This window comes from Octopus sinensis, linkage group LG30 (assembly GCF_006345805.1).
Source record: "Octopus sinensis linkage group LG30, ASM634580v1, whole genome shotgun sequence".
Classification (NCBI taxonomy): Eukaryota; Metazoa; Mollusca; class Cephalopoda; order Octopoda; family Octopodidae; genus Octopus; species Octopus sinensis.
Window position 1 is genome coordinate 11352491 of NC_043026.1, and position 26264 is coordinate 11378754.

The following is a 26264-nucleotide window of genomic DNA, read 5'->3' on the forward strand; positions in this document are numbered from 1 at the left end:
TACCAGTTCCATTCAAACTATCTTACACAGGCTGACATAGAAAACATATGCTACATGATAATGTAGTAGAGGCACATGGCTTAGTGGTTAGAGCAGTGGACACGTGGCCGAGGGATCGTGGGTTCAAATCTCAGACCGGGCGATGTGTGTGTTTATGAGCGAAACACCTAAGCTCCAAGCGGCTCCGGCAGAAGGTAATGGCGAACTTCTGCTGACTCTTTTGCCACAACTTTCTCTCACTCTTTCCTCCTGCATCTTGCAGCTCACCTGCGATGGACTGGCGTCCTGTCCAGGTGGGGAACCTATATGCCAAGAAACCAGGAAACCGGCCCTTATGAGCCAGGCATGGCTCGAGAAGGTACTGTTTTGTTTTGTGGAGGCACATAGCCTAGTGGTTAGAGCAGCGAACTCGCGGTCAAGGGATCGTGGGTTCAAATCTCAGACTGGGTGATGTGTGTGTTTATGAGCGAAACACCTAAGCTCCACGCGGCTCCGGCAGAAGATAATGGCAAACTTCTGCTGACTCTTTCGCCACAACTTTCTCTCACTCTTTCCTCCTGCATCTTGCAGCTCACCTGCGATGGACTTGCGTCCCGTCCAGGTGGGGAACCTATACGCCTAGAAACCGGGAAACCGGCCCTTATTAGCCAGGCATGGCTCGAGAAGGAACAAAACAAAACAAACAAACCAAAATGTTTTCGACTCCTTGCAACAAATATTGAAAAATATGATGAAATATGTCGGAAATCATTCTCTTTGAATTATGAGTTTGTCATCTAAAGAAGTGCATTTGTTTGAGAGCAGTCCTTTCACTGAGGTATTTGGGAAATCATTTTTGTGGATTATAAATTTGTGTGATGGTTAGGGGTGTTGGACTCGTAAGATTGTGGTTTCAATTCCTGGACTGGGCAACGCATTGTGTTCTTGAGCAAAACCTTTCATTTCATGTTACCCTAGTCTACTCAGCTGGCAAAAACGAGTAATTCTACAATGGACTGACGTTCCATTCCAGTGGGGAATATATAGGAACCAGGAAAGCAGTGCTACGAATCTATATGATTCAGGAAGGAACTTTACTTTACATACTAAACTTGTAGTTGGCAAATAAATGTAAACTGGGTTAAAAATTATACTGAGACTTCGCTAATAAATACATGAATGTTGAAAAAAAAAATGATTTTTAACTCACAGCATTCTATTATTATTAAACATTCATAATTGGAACGAATAAATAAAATTGAATATTAAGTATTTATTGAATATTGATTTACTGTCAGGTGACTTTTAGCCAACCCTGTGTATATATACCGGAGTAAACACATAAATGTGAAACAAGGTGGAAAAAAGAGTACTCAAATACAAGTGGTAGAGTAATATGCTTCATTTAAAGCGGCAGAAAATTCAACAAAACCTGTTACTCTGAGTTTCACGTTTCCGTTCGTTGGACAGTTTTTGCTAGTTTTTTCTAGCAAAAATTGTCCGATGAACGGCAACGGGAAACTCAGAGTAATAGGTTTTGTTGAATTTTCTGCTGCTTTAAATAAAGTATATATATATATACTTTTTATCTTATATTAAGCTTTTTAATACTTTTTGATAGTTATATATATTTAATAAAAAATATATATATATAAATTAATAATTTTAATTTTAAATTTAAATAATTTTAATTTTTGAATTTTATATTTTATATATTTTGTATATTTTTATTTTTATGTTTTGATTTATGTTTTTCACTGTTTGATTTACCTAATAGTGGTTTTATCTCTAATTTAATTTATATATATATGTATCAAAAGAAAAACAGGACGCGACGCAAAGGATTTTGCGGTACATATGTTTCGGGCTTTATTGAACAACTTATTCCTATATCAATGCATAATTGATATAACAGATAGATCAAAAGCCTTCTTCAGCCGCGTACAATTACCACACCAAAGACATGTATCACATTATAGAGGGTTTGAGAAAAAGTTTGGGAAAAAACTGAGTTTCATTGGGAAAGTAAATCCTCATAGGCGTATATGGCATTGCGAGACACCAAAACAAATCGTCCATACTGTTTCTCAAACCTGCTATAATGTGATACATGTCTTTGGTGTGGTAATTGTACGCGGCTGAAGAAGGCTTTTGACCTACCTGTTATATCAATTATGCATTGATATAAGTTGTTCAATAAAGCCCGAAACATATGTACCACAATCCTTTGCGTCCTGTTTTTCTTTTGATACATATATCCTATCACCTATACCACTAGCTGGCATATACAGGTGCTTACATTTATCAAGCATTCACCCTGAACTTATTTTATATATATATATATATAGTGGAGGCGCAATGGCCTAGTGGTTAGGGCAGCGGACTCGCAGTCGCAGGATCGCTGTTTCGATTCCCAAACCGGGCGTTGTGTTTGTTTATTGAGCGAAAACACCTTAAAGCTCCACAAGGCTCCGGCAAGGGGTGGTGATCCCTGCTGTACTCTTTCACCACTCTTTCTCTCACTCTTCTGTTGGCCTGCTCACTTAGCCAGCGGGGTGGCGTCACTCGAAGGCTAAAACAATGCAAACGCATTGTGACCAGTGATGTGTTGCAACATCTGATGGTCTGGTCGGTCACGTGATATATATATATATATAGATAGAGAGAGAGAGAGAGAGATGCACATGTATGGGGGTGGGGTGCTGAAAAGTTCCTGGCTTTGGATAAAGAAACTCCAGGAGGATCAGTTTATTATGATTTTTTTTCTCCTCTCAGATTCACATACATATTGAGTGTTCCTTCAGTTTTTCCAAGTCCTGTAAAAGAACTTGGAAGGTTAAACTTCCAATCAGACCTTTCACTAGACCCTTGAAACCTGGAACTTTTTCAGTATCCCCTTGTGTATCTTATATAATAAAACAAAGTTTGTGTGTGTGTCTATGTCTGTTCCTTATAGATTAGAAAACTGAGATGCCACTTTTGATTCATGAGGTATCAAAAGATTCAATAATCTTTCAGCTACCAAATAAAGTGTTTTTTGCACAACAACTCTTTAAAAGCACCGCCTTTAGTCAAGCAAATCGACCCCGGGACTTATTCTTTGTAAGCCTAGTACTTATTCTATCGGGTCCCTTTTGCCAAACCGCTAAGTTACGGGGACGCAAAAGCACCAGCATCAGTTGTCAAGTGATGTTGGGGGACAAACACACACACATATATACGATGGGCTTCTTTCAGTTTCCGTCTACCAAATCCACTCACGAGGCTTTGGTCAGCCCCGAGGCTATAGCAGAAAACACTCATCCAAGGTGCCACGCAGTGGGACTGAACCTGGAACCATCTGGTTCGTAAGCAAGCTATTTTGCACAACTCTTCAAAAGCACCACCTTTAGTCGAGCAAATCAACCCCGGGACTTATTCTTTGTAAGCCTAGTACTTATTCTATCAGGTCCCTTTTGCCGAACCGCTAAGTTACGGGGACGCAAACACACCAGCATCAGTTGTCAAGTGATGTTAGGAGATAAACACACACACATATATACGTATACACGATGGGTTTCTTTCAGTTTCCGTCTACCAAATCCACTCACAAGGCCTTGGTTGGCCCGAGGGTATAGCAGAAGACACTTGCCCAAGGTGTCACGTAGTGGGACATCCTGCAAGACAAAAAACAAAACCTGTCAAAGGGCGAAAGACATCAAAACAATCCACAATCATCCAAATTATGAAGGCACATGGCCTGGTGGTTAGGGTGTTGCACTTATGAATGCAAGATCATGGTTCCAATTCATAGACTGGCTGTTCACTGTATTCTTAAGCAAAACACTACATTTTACATTGCTCCAATCTACTCAGCTGTGAATGGATAATCGTGTGATGGATTGGTGTACAAGGGTGAATTGGTGACCCTTGAACCCCTTTTTGTACTCAGCCATCAAAAGGACAAGTACAACCTATTTCATTACAACCCACAAGGGGCTAAACATAGAGGGGACAAACAAGGACAGACAAACGGATTAAGTCGATTACATCGACCCCAGTGCGTAACTGGTACTTAATTTATCAACCCTGAAAGGATGAAAGGCAAAGTCGACCTTGGCGGAATTTGAACTCAGAACGTGGCAGCAGACGAAATGCCTATTTCTTTACTACCCACAAAGGGCTAAACACAGAGGACAAACAAGGGCAGACAAACGGATTAAGTTGATTACATTGACCCTAGTGTGTAACTGGTTCTTAATTTATCGACCCCAAAAGGATGAAAGGCAAAGTCGACCTCGGCGGAATTTGAACTCAGAACGTAACGGCAGACGAAATACCGCTAAGCATTTCGCCCGGCTTGCTAACGTTTCTGCCAGCTGTGAACCTCAACTGGTTGGAATTGGTTGTTCAACCATGCTGAAAGATGAACGGTAAGAAACTTTAATGACAAATATAACAATGACTAGATTTCTCTTCGGGATGTCTTTATTAAGGATTCCAAAGTAAGTACTGAGCTCCTATCTGCAAACTATTGGGTTGTCCAGAAAGTTTGTGCCGATTTTTAAAGGAAAGAAAAAAGGTCAATAAATACTTGCCATTACATTTTTAATCAACGAAATATGAACCATTTTGCTGCACAATGTGTCTCCATCTTTCCTTTAACTTGAAAATACCCTCTTCCCAGAATTGAGGTGGTTTCATGGCAAAGAATTCATCAAGGTATATTTTTACATCATCCAAGGAATTGAAATTTTTACCATTAAGACTATTCTGCAGAGACCTGAATAAGTGGAAATCCGAAGGAGCAATATCTGGTGAATATGGAGTGTGGGGTAACACATCCCAGCCAAACTGCAGCAATTTTTGTCTGGTTCCCAAAGCATCAAGTGCCAAAAATGAACTTTCTTATCTTCCATTTTAAAGGGTTACAGAATTAACACAGATTATAGGAACATAAACCTTCTTCTACGAAAAGATAGCTTAAACTGTGCTCTAAACGGAGGTGTAGTCAAATCCTATTTTATGGACTCAAACCATGTTCTAAAATAAGTCGAAAGGTAAGCTACTATAAATCGGCACAAACTTTCCGGACAACCCAATATCTTGAGAGATAAGCACAGCTAGCTTAAACTGGGCTCTAAATGGAGGTGTAGTCAAATCCTATTTTATGGACTCAAACCATGTTCTAAAATAAGTCGAAAGGTAAGCTACTATAAATCGGCACAAACTTTCCGGACAACCCAATATCTTGAGAGATAAGCACAGCTAGCTTAAACTGGGCTCTAAACGGAGGTGTAGTCAAATCCTATTTTATGGACTCAAACCATGTTCTAAAATAAGTCGAAAGGTAAGCTGCTATAAATCGGCACAAACTTTCCAGACAACCCAATAAATTCATTGCTATACTCATTGCTGAGTTTCACTTTATTGACAGCACCACAGAACATGGCTTGAATGGTTCTCACCAACCACAAGATATGAGATTGACGGATGGTGTCAAAGACCTTCTCCATCCTGACATCTCTCTTTTACTTGTTTCAGTCATTTGACTGCGGCCATGCTGGAGCACCGCCTTTAATCGAACAACTCGACCCCAGGACTTATTCTTTGTAAGCCCAGTACTTATTCTATCGGTCTCTTTTTGCCGAACTGCTAAGTGACGGGGACATAAAAACACCAGCATCGGTTGTCAAGCAATGCTAGGGGGACAGACACAGACACACATACATATATATATATATATACGACAGGCTTCTTTCAGTTTCCGTCTACCAAATCCACTCTATAGTAGAAGACACTTGCCCAAGGTGCCACGCAGTGGGACTGAACCCGGATCCATGTGGTTGGTAAGCAAGCTACTTACCACACAGCCATATATATATATATATATACGACGGGCTTCTTTTCAGTTTCCGTCTACCAAATCCACTCACAAGGCATTGGTCGGCCCGAGGCTATAGCAGAAGACACTTGCCCAAGATGCCACGCAGTGGGACTGAACCCGGAACCATGTGGTTGGTAAGCAAGCTACTTACCACACAGCCACTCCTGCGACATATATAAAATGAAGAACAAAAAGAAGTTAAGTAAAATAACTCAGGGTAAACATTTGCAGGAATCTACACAATAAAGTTTATATGAAATATTGTACAATATAAATTCACCATTTATTGAAACCTGAATTTTTACATTGATACAATTACTATTGTATATGAATACTTGCATGTTTTTTTAAGTGAATCCTTTGAGGGAATGTGTCGCCACAGATATAACACTGGTATGGTTTCTCTCCTGTATGAATACGTACGTGTATAGTTAACTCACTTGTTCTAGAGAAAGATTTACCACAGGTAACACACTGATATGGTTTCTCTCCTGTATGAGTAAATATGTGTGAAGTTAGGTGACCGTTTCGAGAGAATGATTTACCACAGATATCACAGGAATATGGTTTCTTTCGTGTGTGGCTTTGCTTGTGTTCAGCCAAACAATCACTTTGAGAGAATGATTTACCACAGACATCACAGAGATATGGCTTCCCCATATGAATTTGTTTGTGTTCACCTAAGCGATCTTTTCGAGAGAATGATTTACCACAGATATCACACTTATACGGTCTCTCTCCCGTGTGAACCCGTACGTGTACAGTTAAGTCACCACTCTGGGAGAACAATTTACCACAGATGTCACAGTGATATGGTTTCTCTCCTGTGTGAATCCGTTTGTGCATAGCCAAGTTGCTTATCTGAGAAAAGGATTTACCACAGATTTCACACTCATATGGCTTCTCTCCTGTATGACTTCGCATGTGTATCGTTAAATTAATGTTTCGAGAGAACTTTTTACCACAGATGTCACACTGGTATGGTTTCTCTCCCGTGTGAGTATGCTCATGACTAGTTAAACCACAACCTTCAGAGAATGGCTTATCACAGATACCACAGGGATTTAGCTTCCTTCTTGTATGAATTTGCTTGTGTCTAGTTAAACCAGAACCTTGAGTGAATGATTTGCCACAGACATCACACTGATATGGTTTCTCTCCTGTGTGAATACGTTTATGATTAATCAAAATACTACATCTAGTGAATGAATCACCACAGATATCACACTGATAGGGTTTCTCTCCCGTATGGGTACGTGTGTGTATTGTTAAGTAATGACTTTTTAAGAATGATTTCCCACAAACATCACAGTTGTATGATGTTTTCCCTTTCTTTTTATTCATGTCACTAGGGAAATCAATACTTTTAACTGTCTTAAGTTGAGACTTGTTCACACACAATTCATTTTCCATTGTTCTTTTTTTGTTATCACAACAACATAGAGATGTTTATCTTCTTCACATTTATTTATGTTATTCCTATTAACTACTTCTACTACCGTGATCTTTGTCAATATCTGATGTGGGTGTTAAACTTTTTTTAAGTCTGTCCAAGTTTAAGTCAAATGCAAAGTCATCTTGTTCACATTCCAGACAACTAAGTAAAGAATTAATACTATCGATCTTAATCCAGAGAAAAAATATTATCAATTTGCCACAGAACGATATGTAAGTTCAGCAAAACTTTTTCTTTGAGTCTTTAAAAGATAAACATTGATGACGTATCTGATGTACACAATTCTTTGATGCAAATGTCACTGGTTATTCTGAAATAGAAGAGAAACAACAGTGTAAGATACAGAAGATACTTAAAATACAACAGAATAAATTTTAGAATATTTCTTATAGAGATAAGTTGAAGAAATAAACATTTACCTGAACAATTGAACTGGTCACCTCTATTTCTAAGATGTGTATTATAACAGTGTAGATGAATAAATATGTGCTGTGTTTGAGAAGACCTGACAAGCCAAGTGAGACCATAGCCCATGGGTGTAACCAGCCCACTTATGATTACCCCTCATTCATTGGACAATAAACTTGCTTGTGAAGACCTATTGAGGCAGGTGAAATCAAAATCACTGATGTGACCGATGACAGTACCGACTGACTGGCATTTATGCCAGTGGAACTTTAAAAGCACATCTGAGCATAATCATTGCTAGGGCCACGGATTGGCTCCCATGCCGGTGGCACGTAAAAAGTACCATTCGAGCATGATCATTGCCAGCGTTGCCTTACTGGCACATGTGCCAGTGACACGCGAAAATCAACATTCGAAAGTGGTCGTTACCAGTGCCACCAGACCGGCTCCCGTGCAGGTAACATGTAAAATACACCTTTTGAGCATAGCCATTGCTAGAACTGCCTCACTGGCCCTCATGTCAGTGGCACATAAAAGTACCCACTACACTCTCAGAGTGGTTGGTGCTAGGATGGGCATCTAGCTGTAGAAACTTTGCTAGATCAGATTGAGCCTGGTGCAGCCTTCTGGCTCACCAGTCCTCAGTCAAACCGTCAAACCTATGCCAGCATGGAAAGCAGACATTAAACGATGACGACGACGACGATGATGATGTAGTATAGGTGTGGAGGCATTGTTAAGAATCTTGCTTTCTAACCATGTAGTTTCAGGTTCAATTCCACTCTGTGGCAACTTGGGCAAGTGTCTTCTACTAAAGCCCCATCTCAACCAAAGCCTTGCGAAGCTATATGATAGATGGTGTCTGAGTGAATGCTTGTAATGTGTGTGTGTGTTTGTATTATAATAATAATAATAATAATAATAATAATAAACATTGTGTACAGTGCTCAGGTGCACTACAACTCATCTAAAGTGTATATATAATCAGGTGTAGTTTCGGCGGATTTCGGAAAGCATGAGGGCCTTAAAAGATGCAGTGTCATGGCAGTCAACAACTGACGCAGGCAGTTTATTCCATGCTTCAGCAACTCTGAGCGTGAAGAAATGTTTCCGAAAGTCATGGGAGCTGTGCTGCTTTCTGACTTTGTAGGCATGTCCACGTGTGTTGGACACATGGAGATCAAAAAGGTGTTCAGTGTTGTTGTTGGTGAGGTGGTTGATAACCTTGTGGGTGTTTACCAAGTCCGTCGCCAAACTCTTCCATCGTTACACCATAGATGTTGGTTCTGCAATTTCCTGCTGAACAACCTACACAGACGCATTGTATATAGTAATCAAATATTTGTGTTCACATGAGATCACTCCCCCCAACAAATCGACATTGCGTCTACAGATGCATATAAGCGTGCCCATGCATCAGAGCAATGAGAAATGAAGTGTTTTGCACGAGACTACAACACACTACCCGGCCTGGGAATCGAAACCATGGCATCACGATTGTGAGTCCAAGACCCTAACGATTAAGTCATGCACTTACTATTTCTTTACTACCCACAGGGGGCTAAACACAGAGGGGACAAACGGATTAAGTCGATTATATCGACCCCAGTGCGTAACTGGTACTTATTTAATCGACCCCGAAAGGATGAAAGGCAAAGTCGACCTCGGCGGAATTTGAACTCAGAACGTAACGGCAGACGAAATACTACTAAGCATTTCGCCCGGCGTGCTAACGTTTCTACCAGCTCGACGTATGTGTGTGTGTGTGTGTAATCAATTAAAAGAATTCAGGGAAGTTGCCCTGCGAAGTGGAAAAATCCAATGTCTAAGCTGACACTACACACTATATTTATCAACTGCGAAATTACCTGGTGGAGTTACCTGTGTTAATAACGAGACAGCAGTCGATAGACTTTCAAACAAAGGTAAAGAATACGCACACCCGGTGTCTAGGGTTAGGGTTACTCCGAAAATGGGTGGTGTGCATATTCTTTACCTCCGCCGACTTTTCTTCAACGCAATATCAATACAGGGACTCACGTATTTAAATTCAACATAGCAGTTAAGCATCCCTTGCAGACAGTTTATTCCGGCCAGTATAGTATGTTAAAGGTATTTGGCTTTGAACGGTGGCGAGCTGGCAGAATCGTTAGCAGGTCGGGCGAAATGCTTTGCGGTATTTCGTCTGCCGTTACGTTGTGGGTTCAAATTCCGCCGAGGTCGACTTTGCCTTTCGTCCTTTCGGGGTCGATAAATTAAGTACCAGTTACGCACTGGAGTCGATGTAATCGACTTAATACCTATGTCTGTCCCCTCTATGTTTAGCCCCTTATGGGTAATAAAGAAATAGGTATTTGGCTTTGAACAATCATGGGAGATTGCTAGTGTTGATCGACTTAAGGAGGCTTTCGTCGGGTCTATTCCTCTGCTACCATACTCCAGTCCTCTTCTGTCACACATAAACAACGCATTATTTATGAATAGGATGACCAAAAGTGCAAAAAAAAACCCATTAACCATTTTAAAGTCCCTCGAAAAATAAAACTGCAAAACTTTGCCCTTCCTATGAATTTTCCCGTGTTTCATGAACATTTTTCCCCCACGATTTTTCATATAGATAGATTGCCCTTCAATTACTGCCTCTTTGGAGATTCATATCTTCTAAACATTCAAATGTTTCAGAGAAATATACAGTGTTGAAAATAACCATGGAATTCCCACAGGTACTGCCAGTCTGTATTGTTACATCTTACCTGTTATACTGCATAAATCTGTGATTGTAGTGAAATACCTTGAAGCAGATCTTATTCCCGACAGAATTTAAGCAAGAAGTAAATTGCTAACAATAGAAATTACAAAAATCGGCTCGGAAACACAAACGGCGAACAAGCACCAAGAAAAATATAAATGTATTATTTGTAAAAGATTAATCAAGAAGTATATATATATATATATATATAGGATTTGATTTGAAAACCCCACTGGAATGGGAGAAAGCGCTAATAATCTGAATGATATGATATATATATATGTAAAAAATGTAATATATAAATAAATATCTATAAACATGAACCATCCGATCTTCTGATTACCTCATTTCTTCTAATATATAATACCTGTACATCATCTCCAAACCTTCCAATATATATATATATATAAAAAACACTCGCTATTAAATGTACTCGATGTTTTTTAAAATCTTACTTAAAATACTAAAACAAAGGGATTCTATGAATTTCTCTATCTGCGATGTCCGACAGACTTGTAACAGTGTTGGATTCTAAATATTTTTCTGGAAAATAATGAAGTATCGATCGAACTTTAAAAGTGTTCAAAGAACAAATGAAGAATCATTCCCACTTTAAATGTGTTTCTCAAAAGTAAGTACTACAAATGGAAAAAGGACATTGGGTGACAATATCCCGAGGTTTTTAGTCCGTTTCGTTTTCTCCATACCGCTTGTTTTACCTAGTGAAATTGAAGTGAAACAAGGAAAGAAAATGGTTTATGTAATGTTATATGTTTCAAATATCCCCTTAGAACAATAAATTATCAGAAGTAAAAATAAACAGCATGAAATGTATAGATTCACCTCAATAATCAAAGATTGGGAATGAAAGACTCGAACGATAAATTCAGCTGGATCCGTGACTCGTCAGCGAACCATTCCTGAGACGTTTGCGGTGTCTGTGCCTTTAACAGCGATCTTTTCGGTTTGAACTGCAGTTTTTAAAAATAATTTCCACGTAACTAAACACTTTTAAACTTCGTATACTTGTAGAATGTGTTACATAAAACAGCTTTTTCTCTTGGCTTTATTGAGAAAATTCTATAGCTTGTAAGATATTTGTTGGGTTATTTTCTCTTCAATTTCTGCAATTTCAACCAATCTATGACGTCTATTGAGGTGAAAACATTCTGTGCCGTGTGAATATGTCCCTCGTTTAAGAAACAGATTGGGTTTATTTACATTTGTGAAGAAAAAAAGATACCCTTCCCCCCACCCCTAACCCTAAAACAGATTGAAATGCAATAGATCGATACTAGGGTCATACTTATGGGTGACAATTTCATATGACACCACTAGAAAAAAACTGCCATTCAAACTGAAAAGATCCACATTTTAAAAAAATTATGACAAATTGTTTTTCATTTTGGCATTTTATTTATACTAAAAAAATCTTTTTACTTTTTATCTTTCTTCTTCTTTTACTTGTTTCAGTCATTTGACAGCGGCCATGCTGGAGCACCGCCTTTAGTCGAGCAAATCGACCCCGGGACTTATTCTTTGTAAGCCCAGTACTTATTCTATCGGTCTCTTTTGCCGAACCGCTAAGTGACGGGGACGTAAACACACCAGCATCGGTTGTCAAGCAATGCTAGGGGGACAAACACAGACACACAAACATATACACACACACTTATATATATATACATATATACGACAGGCTTCTTTCAGTTTCCGTCTACCAAATCCACTCACAAGGCATTGGTCGGCCCGGGGCTATAGCAGAAGACACTTGCCCAAGATGCCACGCAGTGGGACTGAACCCGGAGCCATGTGGTTGGTTAGCAAGCTACTTACCACACAGCCACTCCTGCGCCTTCTTACTGCGTCTTTTCTCTATCTTTCTCCTCCTGACCATCACGTCTGGATGTGGCAAGGAAGGCACCAAGCTTCATCACAAGAGTCTACATGACAAAATCCAAAACATCACCAAGTTGGCTACTAGACGCTTAGTTTGTCGTTCTGTTGTTGAACTTCATCATCATCATCATCACCATTTAACGTCCGTTTTTCATGCTGGCATGGGTTGGATGGTTCGACCGGGGTCTGGGAAGCCAGGAGGCTGCACCAGGCTCCAGTCTGATCTGGCAGTGTTTCTACAGCTGGATGCCCTTCCTAACGCCAACCACTCCGTGAGTGTAGTGGGTGTTTTTTCTGTGCCACCGGCACAGGTGCCAGGGGAGGCTGGCAGCAGCCACGATCGGTTGGTGCTTTTTACGTGCCACCAGCACAGAAGCCAGTCAAGGCGGCACTGGGGAAATTTGTACCGTGCTCAAAATGTTTCTCAAGAATATGAATGTGATCAGATCTTTTTTGCCTTAAACTTAGGAGTGGCTGTGTGGTAAGTAGCTTGCTAACCAACCACATGGTTCCGGATTCAGTCCCACTGCGTGGCATCTTGGGCAAGTGTCTTCTGCTATAGCCCCGGGCCGACCAATGCCTTGTGAGTGGATTTGGTAGACGGAAACTGAAAGAAGCCTGTCGTATATATGTATATATATATATATATATGTGTGTGTGTGTCTGTATTTGTCTCCCCAACATTGCTTGACAACCGATGCTGGTGTGTTTACGTCCCTGTCACTTAGCGGTTCGGCAAAAGAGACCGATAGAATAAGTACTGGGCTTACAAAGAATAAGTCCCGGGGTCGATTTGCTCGACTAAAAAGACGGTGCTCCAGCATGGCCGCAGTCAAATGACTGAAACAAGTAAAAGAGTAAAAGAGTATATATATATATATATACATACATACATATGACAAATGCCATGGGACAAGGTGGTGCAGCATGGTCTTTGAATGTTGGGCCTCACACAGGCAATGACAAGTAACAAGACCTTTGATGATATGCTGTGCTTGAGGAGACCTGTCAAGCCATGTGAGACCATAGTTGTGGCTGATGCTGGTGGCACATAAAGAGCACCGATTACACTCTTGGCATGGCTGGTTTTAGGATGGGCATTCAGCTGTAGAAACCATGCCAAATCAGACTGGAACATAGTGCGGCTCTCCAGCTTACCACTTTTTGTCAAACTGTCTAACTCATGGCGGTATGGAAAACAGACACTATATGGTGATGATGGACCAAGAAAATAACTCAGAGTGGACAGTAGCATTAATTTAGACAATAAAGTACTGGGCAATAAAGACAAGTAAGTACTGATGTGATCGATGACAGTACCGACTGATTGGCACATCTGAGTGTGATCGTTGCTAGGGCACACATTACAGGCATTCACTCAGGAACCATCTATCAAATAGCTTCACAAGGTTTTGGTTGAGATGGTGCTTTAGTAGAAGACACTCAAGTTGCCACAGAGTGGAATTGAACCTGAAACTACATGGTTAGAAAGCAAGATTCTTAACAAGGCATCCACACCTAAACTACATCATCGTCGTCGTCGTCGTTTAACGTCCGCTTTCCATGCTGGCATAGGTTTGACGGTTTGACTGTGCATAATAATTTGACGGTTTGTAAGTACTAGACAATAAAGACAAAGTTGTATTAAATGCCATACAAGAGAAATTAATCGTTTATTGGAATCATCATTGACAACCAGAATTTTGATATTGATAGAGTTACAGTCGTACGTGAATACCTACATGTTTTGTTAAGTGAGTCCTTTGAGAGAATGATTTGTCACAGATATCACACCGATATGGTTTCTCTCCAGTATGAACACGTTTGTGTGTAGTTAATTGATTTTTTTGTGAGAATGATTTACCACAGATATCACAGTTATATGGTTTTTCTCCTGTGTGAATACGTTTGTGTATAGCTATGTTAGTTCCATGAGAAAACGATTTACCACAGATATCACAGTGATATGGTTTTTCTCCTGTATGAATACGTTTGTGTATAGCTATGTTAGTTACATGAGAGAATGATTTACCACAGATATCACAATGATATGGCTTATCTCCTGTATGAATCCGCTTGTGTGAATTTAAGTGAGAATTTCGAGAGAATAATTTGCCACAGATAACACACTGATATGGTTTCTCTCCTGTGTGGACACGTTTGTGTATAGTTAAATTACTACATCGAGCGAATGATTTACCACAGATGACACAATGATACGGCTTCTCTCCTGTATGAATACGTTTGTGTGCAGTCAAATGTTCTTTTAGAGCAAACAAGTTACCACAGATATCACAATGATAAGGTTTCTCTCCTGTATGAATATGCTTGTGTTCAGCTAAGCATCTCTTCCGAGAGAATGATTTACCACAGATATCACAGTGATATGTAGTTTTCCCCTTCTCTTTATTCATGTCATTAGGAAAATCAATACTTTTACACCTTCCTTTAAATTTAAACTTATTCTCACAAAATTAATTTTCCATCATTTTCATTTCCTCACCACAATTTCGAGATGTTTATCTTCTTGTCAGTGATATTTTATTTCATTTTTCATCATCATCATCATTTAGTGTCCGTTCTCCATGCTGGCATGGGTTGGACGGTTCAACTAGGGTCTGTGAAGCCAGAAGGCTGCACCAGACTCCAGTCTGATCTGGCAGTGTTTCTACGGCTGGATGCCCTTCCTAACGCCAACCACTCCGCGAGTGTAGTGGGTGCTTTTTACGTGCCACCTGCACAGGTGCCAGACGGTGCTGGCAAACGGCCACGAACGGATGGTGCTTTTACGTGCCACCGGCACGGGGGCCAGGCAAGGCTGGCAACGGACACAAACGGATGGTGCTTTTACGTGCCACCGGCACGGAGGCCAGTTGGGGCAGTGCTAATAAATATTTATACTATTGTGATCTTTGTTGATATATTATGTGGGTTGCAAACTCCTTTTTAAAACTGTTCAATAGTATTTTGAATGAAAATCCTGCTTGTATACATTCAAGACACTCAAGAAAAGAATCATTGATACCAATCTCAGTTCAAAAAATGTATTTGCCAGTTGTTTGCCATGGATTTATATAAGGAGAGTTACATCTGTTCTGTACAACATTTTCCTTGACGATGTATCAGATTTTACAATTCTTTGATGCCAATGTTACTTGTTATTCTGAAATAGGAGAGAAACAAGAATATAAGAATAGAAGGAATACTTAAAATACAAAAGTATAAATTTTAGTATATTTTTTACAGAGACAAGCTACAGAAATAAACATTTACCTGAACAAATAAAATGTATGCCTCTATTTTTAAGATGTATACTATAATAGTGTATATAAATAAATATATGTACAGTATAAACACAGTGTACGGTGAAGAAGTTTGCTTTCTAACCATTTGGTCTTGGGTTCAATCCCACTGTGTGGCACCACCGCCATTGGTCTTCTACAGTAGCCCTGGGTTAACCAAAGCCTTGTGAGTGAATTTTCACACAGACCAATGTCTGTGTGAAAGCCTGTTGTATACTAGGTCTGATCAATAAGTATCCGGACTGTCGCCATAGTAAGGAACCTAAAGCAGAGAGAGTGAAACCACTTGGCATAGATTGACCCTAAACTCTGCTGTGCATGCATACAAAGTTTTAACATTGTAGCTCACTTCTGCTGTTTACAGCAGTGCTTGATAGGAAAGTGTGTAGCATGTGATCGTTGCATTGACCATGACAGAGAAGCCAAGTACTTATTCTATTAGTCTCTTTTACCAAACCACTACGTTACGGGGACACAAACAGACCAACATTGGTTGTCAAGTGATGGGAGGGGATACACATAAATATATACTCTTTACTCTGTTATTTGTTTCAGTCATTTGACTGCGGCCATGCTGGAGCACCGCCTTTAGTCGGGCAAATCAACCCCAGAACTTATTCTTTGTAAGCCTAGTACTTTTTCTATCGGTCTCTTTTGCCGAACCGCTAAGTTACGGGGACGTAAACACACCAGCATCGGTTGTCAAGCGATGTTGGTGGGACAAACACAGACACACACACATATATATACATATATACGACAGGCTTCTTTCAGTTTCCGTCTACCAAATCCACTCACAAGGCTTTGGTCGGCCCGAGGCTATAGTAGAAAACACTTGCTCAAGGTGCCATGCAGTGGGACTGAACCCGGAACCATGTGGTTGGTAAGCAAGCTACTTACCACACAGCCACTCCCGCGCCTATATTCACATATATATGTTGGCCTTTTTTCAGTTTCTGCCTAGGAAATCCACCCACAAGGCTTCGGTTGGCCAGAGGCTATAGTACGTAGAAGACACTTACCTAGGGTGCCATGCAGTGGGACTGAACCCAGATCCAGTAGTTGCAAAGCAAGCTTCTGAACATACAGCCACGCCTGCACCTATATGTCACACTTGTGCCTACGGATGCATTTCCTATAACATTTTACGCAAACCTTCAGTGCACACAATTGCAGCGTGGAAGGTGTTTAAAAGCCATTTAAGAAACACACAAAAACCGTTAGATTCTCTTCAACATTTAAATTTAATTTGTCTGCAGCACGGAGTTTGGCAATCTTTCGTCTCTAGTAGACCTTTCCGTCGATTTCCGTAAAAAAATTTTTTTTTTTTACATATGGGCTTGCGGGAACTTTTGAAGTAATGAGAGCGAAAGAGACTAAGAGAAAGCGATTGTATGACGAGGGAAGTTCTTTTGAAGTTACCGTGCATGGGACACATTGATGGACATGTGTGTGTGTGTGTGTGTTTGATGGGGTGTGGGAGACAGACAGTATGTTGTGTAAGTGAAGTGCTTCTGTTAGTGTGTGTGAAGAGACAGAGTAATGTGTGAAAGAAAGAGATAACTGAAATTTTTTACTCGGTGTATGTGTATATGTATGTATATTACTTTAAAAGTTCCCGCAAGCCCATATGTAAAAAAAATAAATTTTTTTACGGAAATCGACGGAAAGGTCTACTAGAGACGAAAGATCGCCCTAACGGCTTTTGTGTAGAATAGAATATCAATGTCTGATTAGCAGCATCAAGACATTTTACATTATTCACACCCAACTACTTTTACTCAAATATCTACTATCATAGCTTACCTGTTATGCTACATTAATCAGGGTTTATAGTGAAATATATTGAATTACACAAGAGAAAGGTTTGGTGGTTCCATAAGGCCTTTGAAGTCGAAGTAAACTTTCACGACGGAAATTATAAAAACCGACTTGGACACAGAAACGACGAAACGTATTAAGATTCTGTTTCTAAGCCACGACCAAAATACATAGGTATTTTTTTTTTTTTTTGTGAAATCCAACTCAGAATAGGCAAAGAGTCATTGTTGAACGTATTGGAATTATTAAAATGTTATTTCAAATATAAACAAAAGTAGAATTCTGTAAATTTCCCGGTGACAGGCTTGCTACAGTGTCGGGACATACAAAATGATTTCGTTCCGCATATGTTTCTAAAAATTGAAATATCGATCTTGATTTAAATGAGTTCAAAGAACGAACGAAGCTTTATTCCCAGTTTAGATGAGAATCTAAAAAAAGTCATGACACAGGAGGTGAAGAACGAGGACCCCAGGTAGCAATGTCGAGGGATTTTTACGATTCTTCTGTTCTTTTGTTTCAGTCATTTGACAGTGGCCATGCTGGAGCACAACCTCGAAGAGTTTTATTCGAATAAATCGACCCCAGGACTTATTTCTTCAGCCTAGTACTTATTCTATCGGTGTTTTTTGCTGACCCACTAGTTAACGGGGAGGTAAACACACCAAACACCGGTTGCCAAGCGGTGACGGGTGGGGAACACAAACGCACGCACGCGCACGCACGCACGCACACACACACACACACACACACACACATACACACAGATATACATACATATATATATACATATATATATACATATATATATACATATATATATATATATCATCACAATCAAGGAACGGCCATAATAGGCCATTCACCCACTAGAAATAACAGCCAAAGCTTCAACCGCAAAATAACATCAATTCCGTAAACCAGGAGAAAATTAAAAAACATTTACCCTGTAATTTCTTATACGATGCACCGTTTCATCTACTGTTTAATGGTAAACTAACCTGATTAAATTAAATCAAGCCAATCTTCCATAGGCCCTTAGAATCATCAGTAAGATGGCTATTTCTTACTGATGATTCTAAGGGCCTATGGAAGATTGGCTTGATTTAATTTAATCAGGTTAGTTTACCATTAAACAGTAGATGAAACGGTGCATCGTATAAGAAATTACAGGGTAAATGTTTTTTAATTTTCTCCTGGTTTACGGAATTGATGTTATTTTGCGGTTGAAGCTTTGGCTGTTATTTCTAGTGGGTGAATGGCCTATTATGGCCGTTCCTTGATTGTGATGTTGAACTTAAAAATGGTCTATGACTATTTAATTTTTTCCCACTAGGCCGCTGGTGGCAAAAAAATTCTACAAAATTTTTTGCCACCCTATATTGATTAATTATATATATATATATATATATATTATATATATATATATATATATGGCGTAACTTCGGTATTAGTACCGGATACATATGGGGGGCTAGGGTTAGGGGTGGGAGAAAAGGCTTTCTGTTATCTTCAGAAATATAAACAAAGTCACGTGTGTACTTATACCGAAGGATCGCCATATATATACACACACACACACACATATATATAGGTTAATATAGGGCGTAACAAATATCAGAAAATCAAAAAAAAATGTGTGTAATAGGTGTAAAACAACTTCCTATGAACGAATATGAAAAAAAAATTCGCGCACGCGAAAGGGGGGTGGAATATTTATATCGGGAATTTCCGAAAGCGTCTGAACCGGGCACAAAAACAAAAACAAAAACAGCGTAATAGGTGTAAAACAACTTGCTCTAAACGACTATCATGAAAAAAATGCGCGCTCGCGAAAGGGGGGTGGGGGAGAGGCTTCGGAAATTTCACATCTTCAGTCCACGGCCTTTAAACTAAGAAAAAATAGTGCAATTGGTGTAAAACTACTTGTTCTAAACGAGTATCAAGAACACACACTCACACATGAATCATAGACTCCGTATTTCGCAAAAAAAAATAAAATAAAGAGAAGAAATTCTGGAAAAAGTGAAGAAATGTTGGATCTCCGCCATGTGAATCAAAATACGTGTCAGAAACATCTTGAAATACTACAGAAATTATGTTACGAAAATGATAATGTATACATACCTCTTTGAGTGGTCCATCGATAATGATGATAAAGAAATGAGTTGGATTTGAACTCAGAATATTGACTAACACAACTACATACTACAAGACTCAAAATATTCAGCCAAGTCACCACCCTTTAACTAGCAATAATAATAACATCAATAACATAACAGCCAAAAGATTTATTTGTTCTGAAAATAACAATCATAGTAAATAAATATGTTCTTTAATATTCACATTCATGTGCACAGTTAAACACACTTACATACAAACAGTCACGCATGCATAATACAGAACGGAACACATAAATGAAGGATGCATTACTTAGTATATATTACATCTAGAGAATTTTGATTAATAAGTCAAATATGCAAATTATAAAGATAATTAATTGCTTTACTAAACAGTGTTGTAAAGGTGAAAAAATATATTTGGGAAAAAAATACACGCCAAAACTAATTAATAAAGGATAATTAGGGAAGGATTGACACAAAATAATAATTTTTTCTGTCTCTTTTTTTCTGATAAATGCATCTTAATAAGTGAGAAGAATTGCATATATCTGAACTATTTCAAAGAAAAGCATAAATTTAATGTTTAAAATAGCTTTAACCAAGGAATGAGATCCAACATTTCTTCACTTTTTCCAGAATTTCTTCTCTTTATTATTTTTTTTTGCGAAATACGGAGTTTATGATTCATGTGTGAGTGTGTGTTCTTGATACTCGTTTAGAACAAGTAGTTTTACACCAATTACACTATTTTTTCTTAGTTTAAAGGCCGTGGACTGAAGATGTGAAATTTCCGAAGCCTCTCCCCCACTCCCCTTTCGCGAGCGCGCATTTTTTTCATGATAGTCGTTTAGAGCAAGTTGTTTTACACCTATTACGCTGTTTTTGTTTTTGTTCCCGGTTCAGACGCTTTCGGAAATTCCCGATATAAATATTCCGAGGCCTCTCCCCCACCCCTCTTTCTCGAGAGCGCATTTTTTTTTCATATTCGTTTAGAGCAAGTTGTTTTACACATATTACACTATTTTTTTTTTGTTTTGGTGCCCGGGTCAGCCCCTCAGACGCTTTCGGAACTTCCCGATGTGAATTTTCCGAGGCCTCTCCCCCACCCCCTTTCGCGTGCGCGAATTTTTTTTTTCATATTCGTTCATAGGAAGTTGTTTTACACCTATTACACACATTTTTTTTTTGATTTTCTGATATTTGTTACGCCCTATATTAACCTATATCATCATATCATCATCATCATCATTTAGCGTCCGTTTTCCATGCTAGCATGGGTTGGACGGTTCAACTGGGGTCTGGGGAGCCCGAAGGCTGCACCAGGCCAGTCAGATCTGGCAGTGTTTCTACAGCTGGATGCCCTTCCTAACGCCAACCACTCCGAGAGTGTAGTGGGTGATTTTATGTGCCACCGACAGGTGCCAGACGAGGCTGGCGAACAGCCACGCTCGGATGGTGTTTTTATGTGCCACCGACACAGGTGCCAGATGAGGCTGGCGGACGGCCACGATCGGATGGTGTTTGTTACGTCCCCAAAGCACATATATATATATGTATATGGTGGCTGCCCCCTCGCTATTGAGTATGGCTATTTCATGAAGCTTAATCAATGTTGTTATCGTGCAATGCCTGTGCAAGAAGATTTTTTTTTAAATTGCAGAAAGGCTGTGCACTGAGTCAATCCCACTCACTAAGCAACAGCAGCCACAATCCGACATACATACATACACACAAACAGGCTTTTTTTGAGCTTCTGTCTACCAAATCCGAAGGCTACAGTAGAAGAAACTTGCCCAAGGTGCTGCACAGTGGGACTGAACCCGGAACCATGTGGTCGAGACGCAAGCTTCTTACCACACGGCCACACATTTCATTATTTCCCTTATCGGTGTCTAAAGTTGTGTTGCAAAACTTTTGTACCATGGATTAGCCACGATAGAAATAGATTAGGGATGGGCTCAAACCGAGTGAAATTGTAATCATGGTAGGTACTAGTGTCACACGACTGGCAACCATACTGGGGGCATGTGAAAATGCCCATTATATTTTTGGAGTGGTTGGCATTAGGAAGGGCACGTAGCCATAGGAACCGTACCAAATTACTCTGGAGTCTGATGCAGCCCCTCAGTTTACTCGCCCTGGTCTAACCATCTAATCCTTGCCAGCATAGACAACAGATGTTAAATGATGATGATGATGATTTATATACACAAACATTTTTTTCTTTTTCTTTTACTTGTTTCAGCCATTTGACTGCGGCCATGCTGGAGCACCGCCTTTAGTCGAGCAAATCGACCCCGGGACTTATTCTTTGTAAGCCCAGTACTTATTCTATCGGTCTCTTTTTGCCGAACTGCTAAGTGACGGGGACGTAAACACACCAGCATCGGTTGTCAAGCAATGCTAGGGGGGACAAACACAGACACATACATATATATATATACATATATACGACGGGCTTCTTTCAGTTTCCGTCTACCAAATCCACTCACAAGGCATTGGTTGGCCCGGGGCTATAGCAGAAGACACTTGCCCAAGATGCCACGCAGTGGGACTGAACCGGGAACCATGTGGTCGGTAAACAAGCTACTTACCACGCAGCCACTCCTATACATATATACGACAGGCTTCTTTCGATTTCCATCTACCAAATCCACTCACAAGGCATTGATCGGCCCGGGGCTATAGCAGAAGACACTTGCCCAAGATGTCACACAGTGGGACTGAACCCGGAACCATGTGCTTGGTTAGCAAGCTACTTCCCACACAGCCACTCCTATATATATGTTTCAACACACGAACTCAAATAAAGAATCTTGCAAACCAAATCCAAAAACGAAACAAAAATAAGAGCTAAGAAAAATAATTCAGAGCAGAAATTTGGGCAATAAAGGCAAATAAAGTTATACAAAACACCATACATGATAAATTTATCATTTATTGAAACAATCATTGACAACCTGAATTGATATGGTTTCTCTCCAGTATGAGTAAACATGTAACCATTTCAAGAGAATGATTTACCAAAGATATGACAGTGATATGGCCACTATCTTGTGTGAATACATTTGTGTAATGCCAAGTAAATACTTTGATAGAATGATCTACTACAGATAATAAAGTGATATGGTTTCTCTCTTGTGTGAATAAGTTTGTGTCTAGTTCAGTGCTTTTCAAACTTTTTGCTGAGAGAATGATTGACCACAGATTTCGCACTCATATGGTTTCTCTCCCGTATGACTATGTTTGTGTACAGTTAAATCCGAACTACCATAGAAGGATTGACCACAGATATCACAATGATATGGCCTTTCTCGTTTATGAGTATGTCTGTGCCTAGTTAAGTGAGAATTTTGAGGAAATGATTCACCACAAATATCACACCAAGGAACCCCAAGGAAACATTCCACTGGCTCGAGGAACCCCTGTGCAATAATTTAATAGTCTTATGCACACATATCTGCACAGGAGAATTAAAAATTACTGCCGATTTTAGCAGTTTTGTAACTTCTTGTGGAACCCCTGGACTGTACTGGTGGAACCCTGGTTGAAAGTGTGGAAGCACTCCATCGGTTACGATGACGAGGGTTCTGGTTGATCCGAATCAATGGAACAGCCTGCTCATGAAATTAACGTGTAAGTGGCTGAGCACTCTACAGACACGTGTACCCATAACGTAGTTCTCGGGGATATTCAGTGTGACACAGAGAGTGACATGGCTGGCCCTTTGAAATACAGGTACAACAGAAACAGGAAGTAAGAGTGAGAGAAAGTTGTGGTGAAAGAGTACAGCAGGGATCACCACCATCCCCTGCCGGAGCCTCGTGGAACTTTTAGGTGTTTTCACTCAATAAACACTCACAACGCCCGGTCTGGGAATCGAAACCGCGATCCTATGACCGCAAGTCCACTGCCCTAACCACTGGGCCATTGTGCCTCCACCCTGGTTGAAAACTACTGGTCTAGTTAATCGACTTGTTACAGAGAATGATTTTAACAGAATATCAGTAATCTGGCTTCTCTCCTGAATGACCTAATTTGTGAACAGCCAAACAATCATTTCGAGGAAACGACTTACCACAGATTTCACAGTGATTTGGTTTCTCTCCAGTATGAACATGTTTGTGTCTAGTTAACTCAGCATTAGTACAGAAGGATTTACCACAGATATCACAATGATATGGTTTGTCTCCTGAATGCCTTCGTTTGTGTATCATTAAGCAACCCTTCCGGGAAAATGATTTACCACAGATTTCGCAGTGATATGGTCTCTCTGCTGTGTGAATACGCTTGTGGAATGTTAATTGACCACTCTGAGAGAATGACCTACCACAGATATCACAGCGATATGGTTTCTCTCCTGTATGAGTACGTTTGTGTTTAGTTAAATCACCACAACAAGAGAAGGATTTACCACAGATATCACATCCATATGGCTTCTCTCGTGTATGTGTATGCCTGTGCCTTGTTAAGTGAGAATTGTGAAGAAATGATTTATCACAAATATCACAGGGATATGGCTTCTCTCCTGTATGACTTCGTTTGTGTATAATTAAGCAATCCTTTCTAGGAAATGATTTATCACAGATATCACAGTGAAATGGTTTCTCTCCTGTGTGAATGCGTTTGTGTAATGTTAATATACAACTTTGAGAGAATGATTGACCACAGATTTCGCACTCATATGGTTTCTCTCCCGTATGACTACGTTTGTGTACAGTTAAATCAGAACTACTATAGAAGGATTGACCACAGATATCACAATGATATGGCCTTTTTCGTTTATGAGTATGTCTGTGCCTTGTTAAGTGAGAATTTTGAGGAAATGATTCACCACAAATATCACACCGATATGGTTTCTCTCCGGTATGAATATCCTTGTGCATTCTTAAGCTACCGCTTTCAGTGAATGATTTACCACAGATATCACAGAGATATGATTTCTCTCCAGTATGAGTAGTTGTGTGTCTTTCTAAGTGCTCACTTCTAGAGAATGATTTACCACAAATATCACAGTGACAAGATGTCCTCTGTTTCTTTTTATCACTGGAAAAATCAATGCTTTCAATCTGTAATTTAGACTTAAACTTATTCTCACATAATTCATTTTCCATCATTGTTCTTTCCTCACCACAATTCCCAGGTCTTGTACATATTCCAGGCAGTCAAGAAAAGAATTGTTGTTAACAATCTGAGTTCAGGGAAAATATTTGGCTGTAATATTCCAAAGATTTATATAAAGAGAGTTATATTTGTTCTGCATAAGATTTTCCTTTGAGTCTTTAAAAAGGATATTGATGATGTATACCATTCTTAGATGCCAATGTTGTTTGTTATTCTGAAATAGTAGAGAAAAAAACAGAATAAGACATAGCAGATACATAAAACAAATTCTAGTATATTTCTTATAGAAATAAACATTCACTTGAACAACTGAATCGTTTCCCTCTATTTTCAAGATGTAGATAAATAGTGTAGATAAAAAAAAAATGTGCAGAACAGGTATGGGTGTATGGTAAAGAAACTTATTTTCTAACCATGTGGTCTTGGGTTCAATTCCACTTTGTGCAACTGACTTCTACATGTTAACCAAAGCCTTGTGCATGGATTTGGTAATTTTGTCGGCGTGGAAGCCTGTTGTGTGTACATTTTGTTCAGAAAATAATGTCTGATTTTTAAAATAAGCCTATATTCTTGAAAAACTGAACTTATACAAAGGTTTAATTATTGAAAATATGATCCCTGAACAGCTATGTATTTTCCTGATCAATTAACAATGGCTATAGCGGTACTACTTAAGAATTAAAACAAACGTTTGGGTGGAGTCGTATAAGTCGCTAACCTCGACTTTATTTCTTCATTTATTTTGGTGAAATGTGTAAACTATCGCCATGCTCATTTATCGCACCACATATCACATTCTAGTAAAATCGTAATGTACTCCATCAGAAAGGTGTTTATCGAAAATTTTATTTAAAAATATCCAGTGGGCTTATTAGAAACTAGCGGCAACGGTTTAAAATATTGAGTTTCAAACTCGCGACTACACGCACCGGGAGCAGTTCTCAAGTTACTGTTACTTCCCTGGGCATGGACACATTGAAACTCCGACGTCTGGCAGACACCCATAAAATTATCAACCATCTTACAAACAATAACTCTGAGCACCTTTTCAAACTCCACCCGTCTAACACCCGTTGACACATTTACAAAGTCAGAAAACAGCACAGCTCCCATGACTTTCAGAAACATTTTTTCACGCTGAGAGTTGCTGAAGCATGGAACAAACTGCCGGCATCAGTTGTTAGTTGTCGGAGCACTGCATCCTTCAAAACTTCCATGCTTTCTGAGATTCGCCAACACTACACCCGATTTTCTCCCCTCCATACACATACAAGCATGTATCTGACTCATACACGGTTCACTTCCCAGACATTCGTACATTACTGCATATGCAGACACCCATAAAATTATTAATCATCTTATTAACAATAACTCTGAGCACCTTTTCAAACTCCCCCCGTCTAACACCTGTGGACACATTTACAAAGTCAGAAAACAGCACAGCTCCCATGACTTTCGGAAACATTTTTTCACGCTAAGAGTTGCTGAAGCATGGAACAAACTGCCGGCATCAGTTGTTAGTTGTCGGAGCACTGCA

The 26264-nt window shown here is 39.5% G+C and overlaps 1 protein-coding gene across 4 annotated transcripts; it reads right to left on the reverse strand.

Annotated features, from left to right (window-relative positions):
- Nucleotides 1–10: 10 nt before the first annotated feature.
- Nucleotides 11–24745, reverse strand: LOC115226292 (zinc finger protein 239-like). 4 transcript variants are annotated; one of them, XM_036515432.1, is made up of 3 exons: nt 23973–24745; nt 6126–6594; nt 11–21 (listed from the first exon to the last, which is right to left on the reverse strand). In XM_036515432.1, the coding sequence occupies exons 1-2, from the start codon at nt 24718–24720 to the stop codon at nt 6164–6166; spliced, it is 1179 nt and encodes a 392-aa protein (XP_036371325.1). In that variant the 5' UTR covers nt 24721–24745; the 3' UTR covers nt 11–21; nt 6126–6163. The 4 variants fall into 4 exon arrangements, with proteins under 4 accessions (XP_036371325.1, XP_036371327.1, XP_036371326.1 ...); XM_036515434.1 differs by lacking the exon at nt 23973–24745 and adding an exon at nt 11302–11422 and having other exon boundaries at nt 6126–7611; XM_036515433.1 differs by lacking the exon at nt 23973–24745 and adding an exon at nt 11070–11255 and having other exon boundaries at nt 6126–7611.
- Between the last annotated feature and the right edge of the window lie 1519 nt (nt 24746–26264).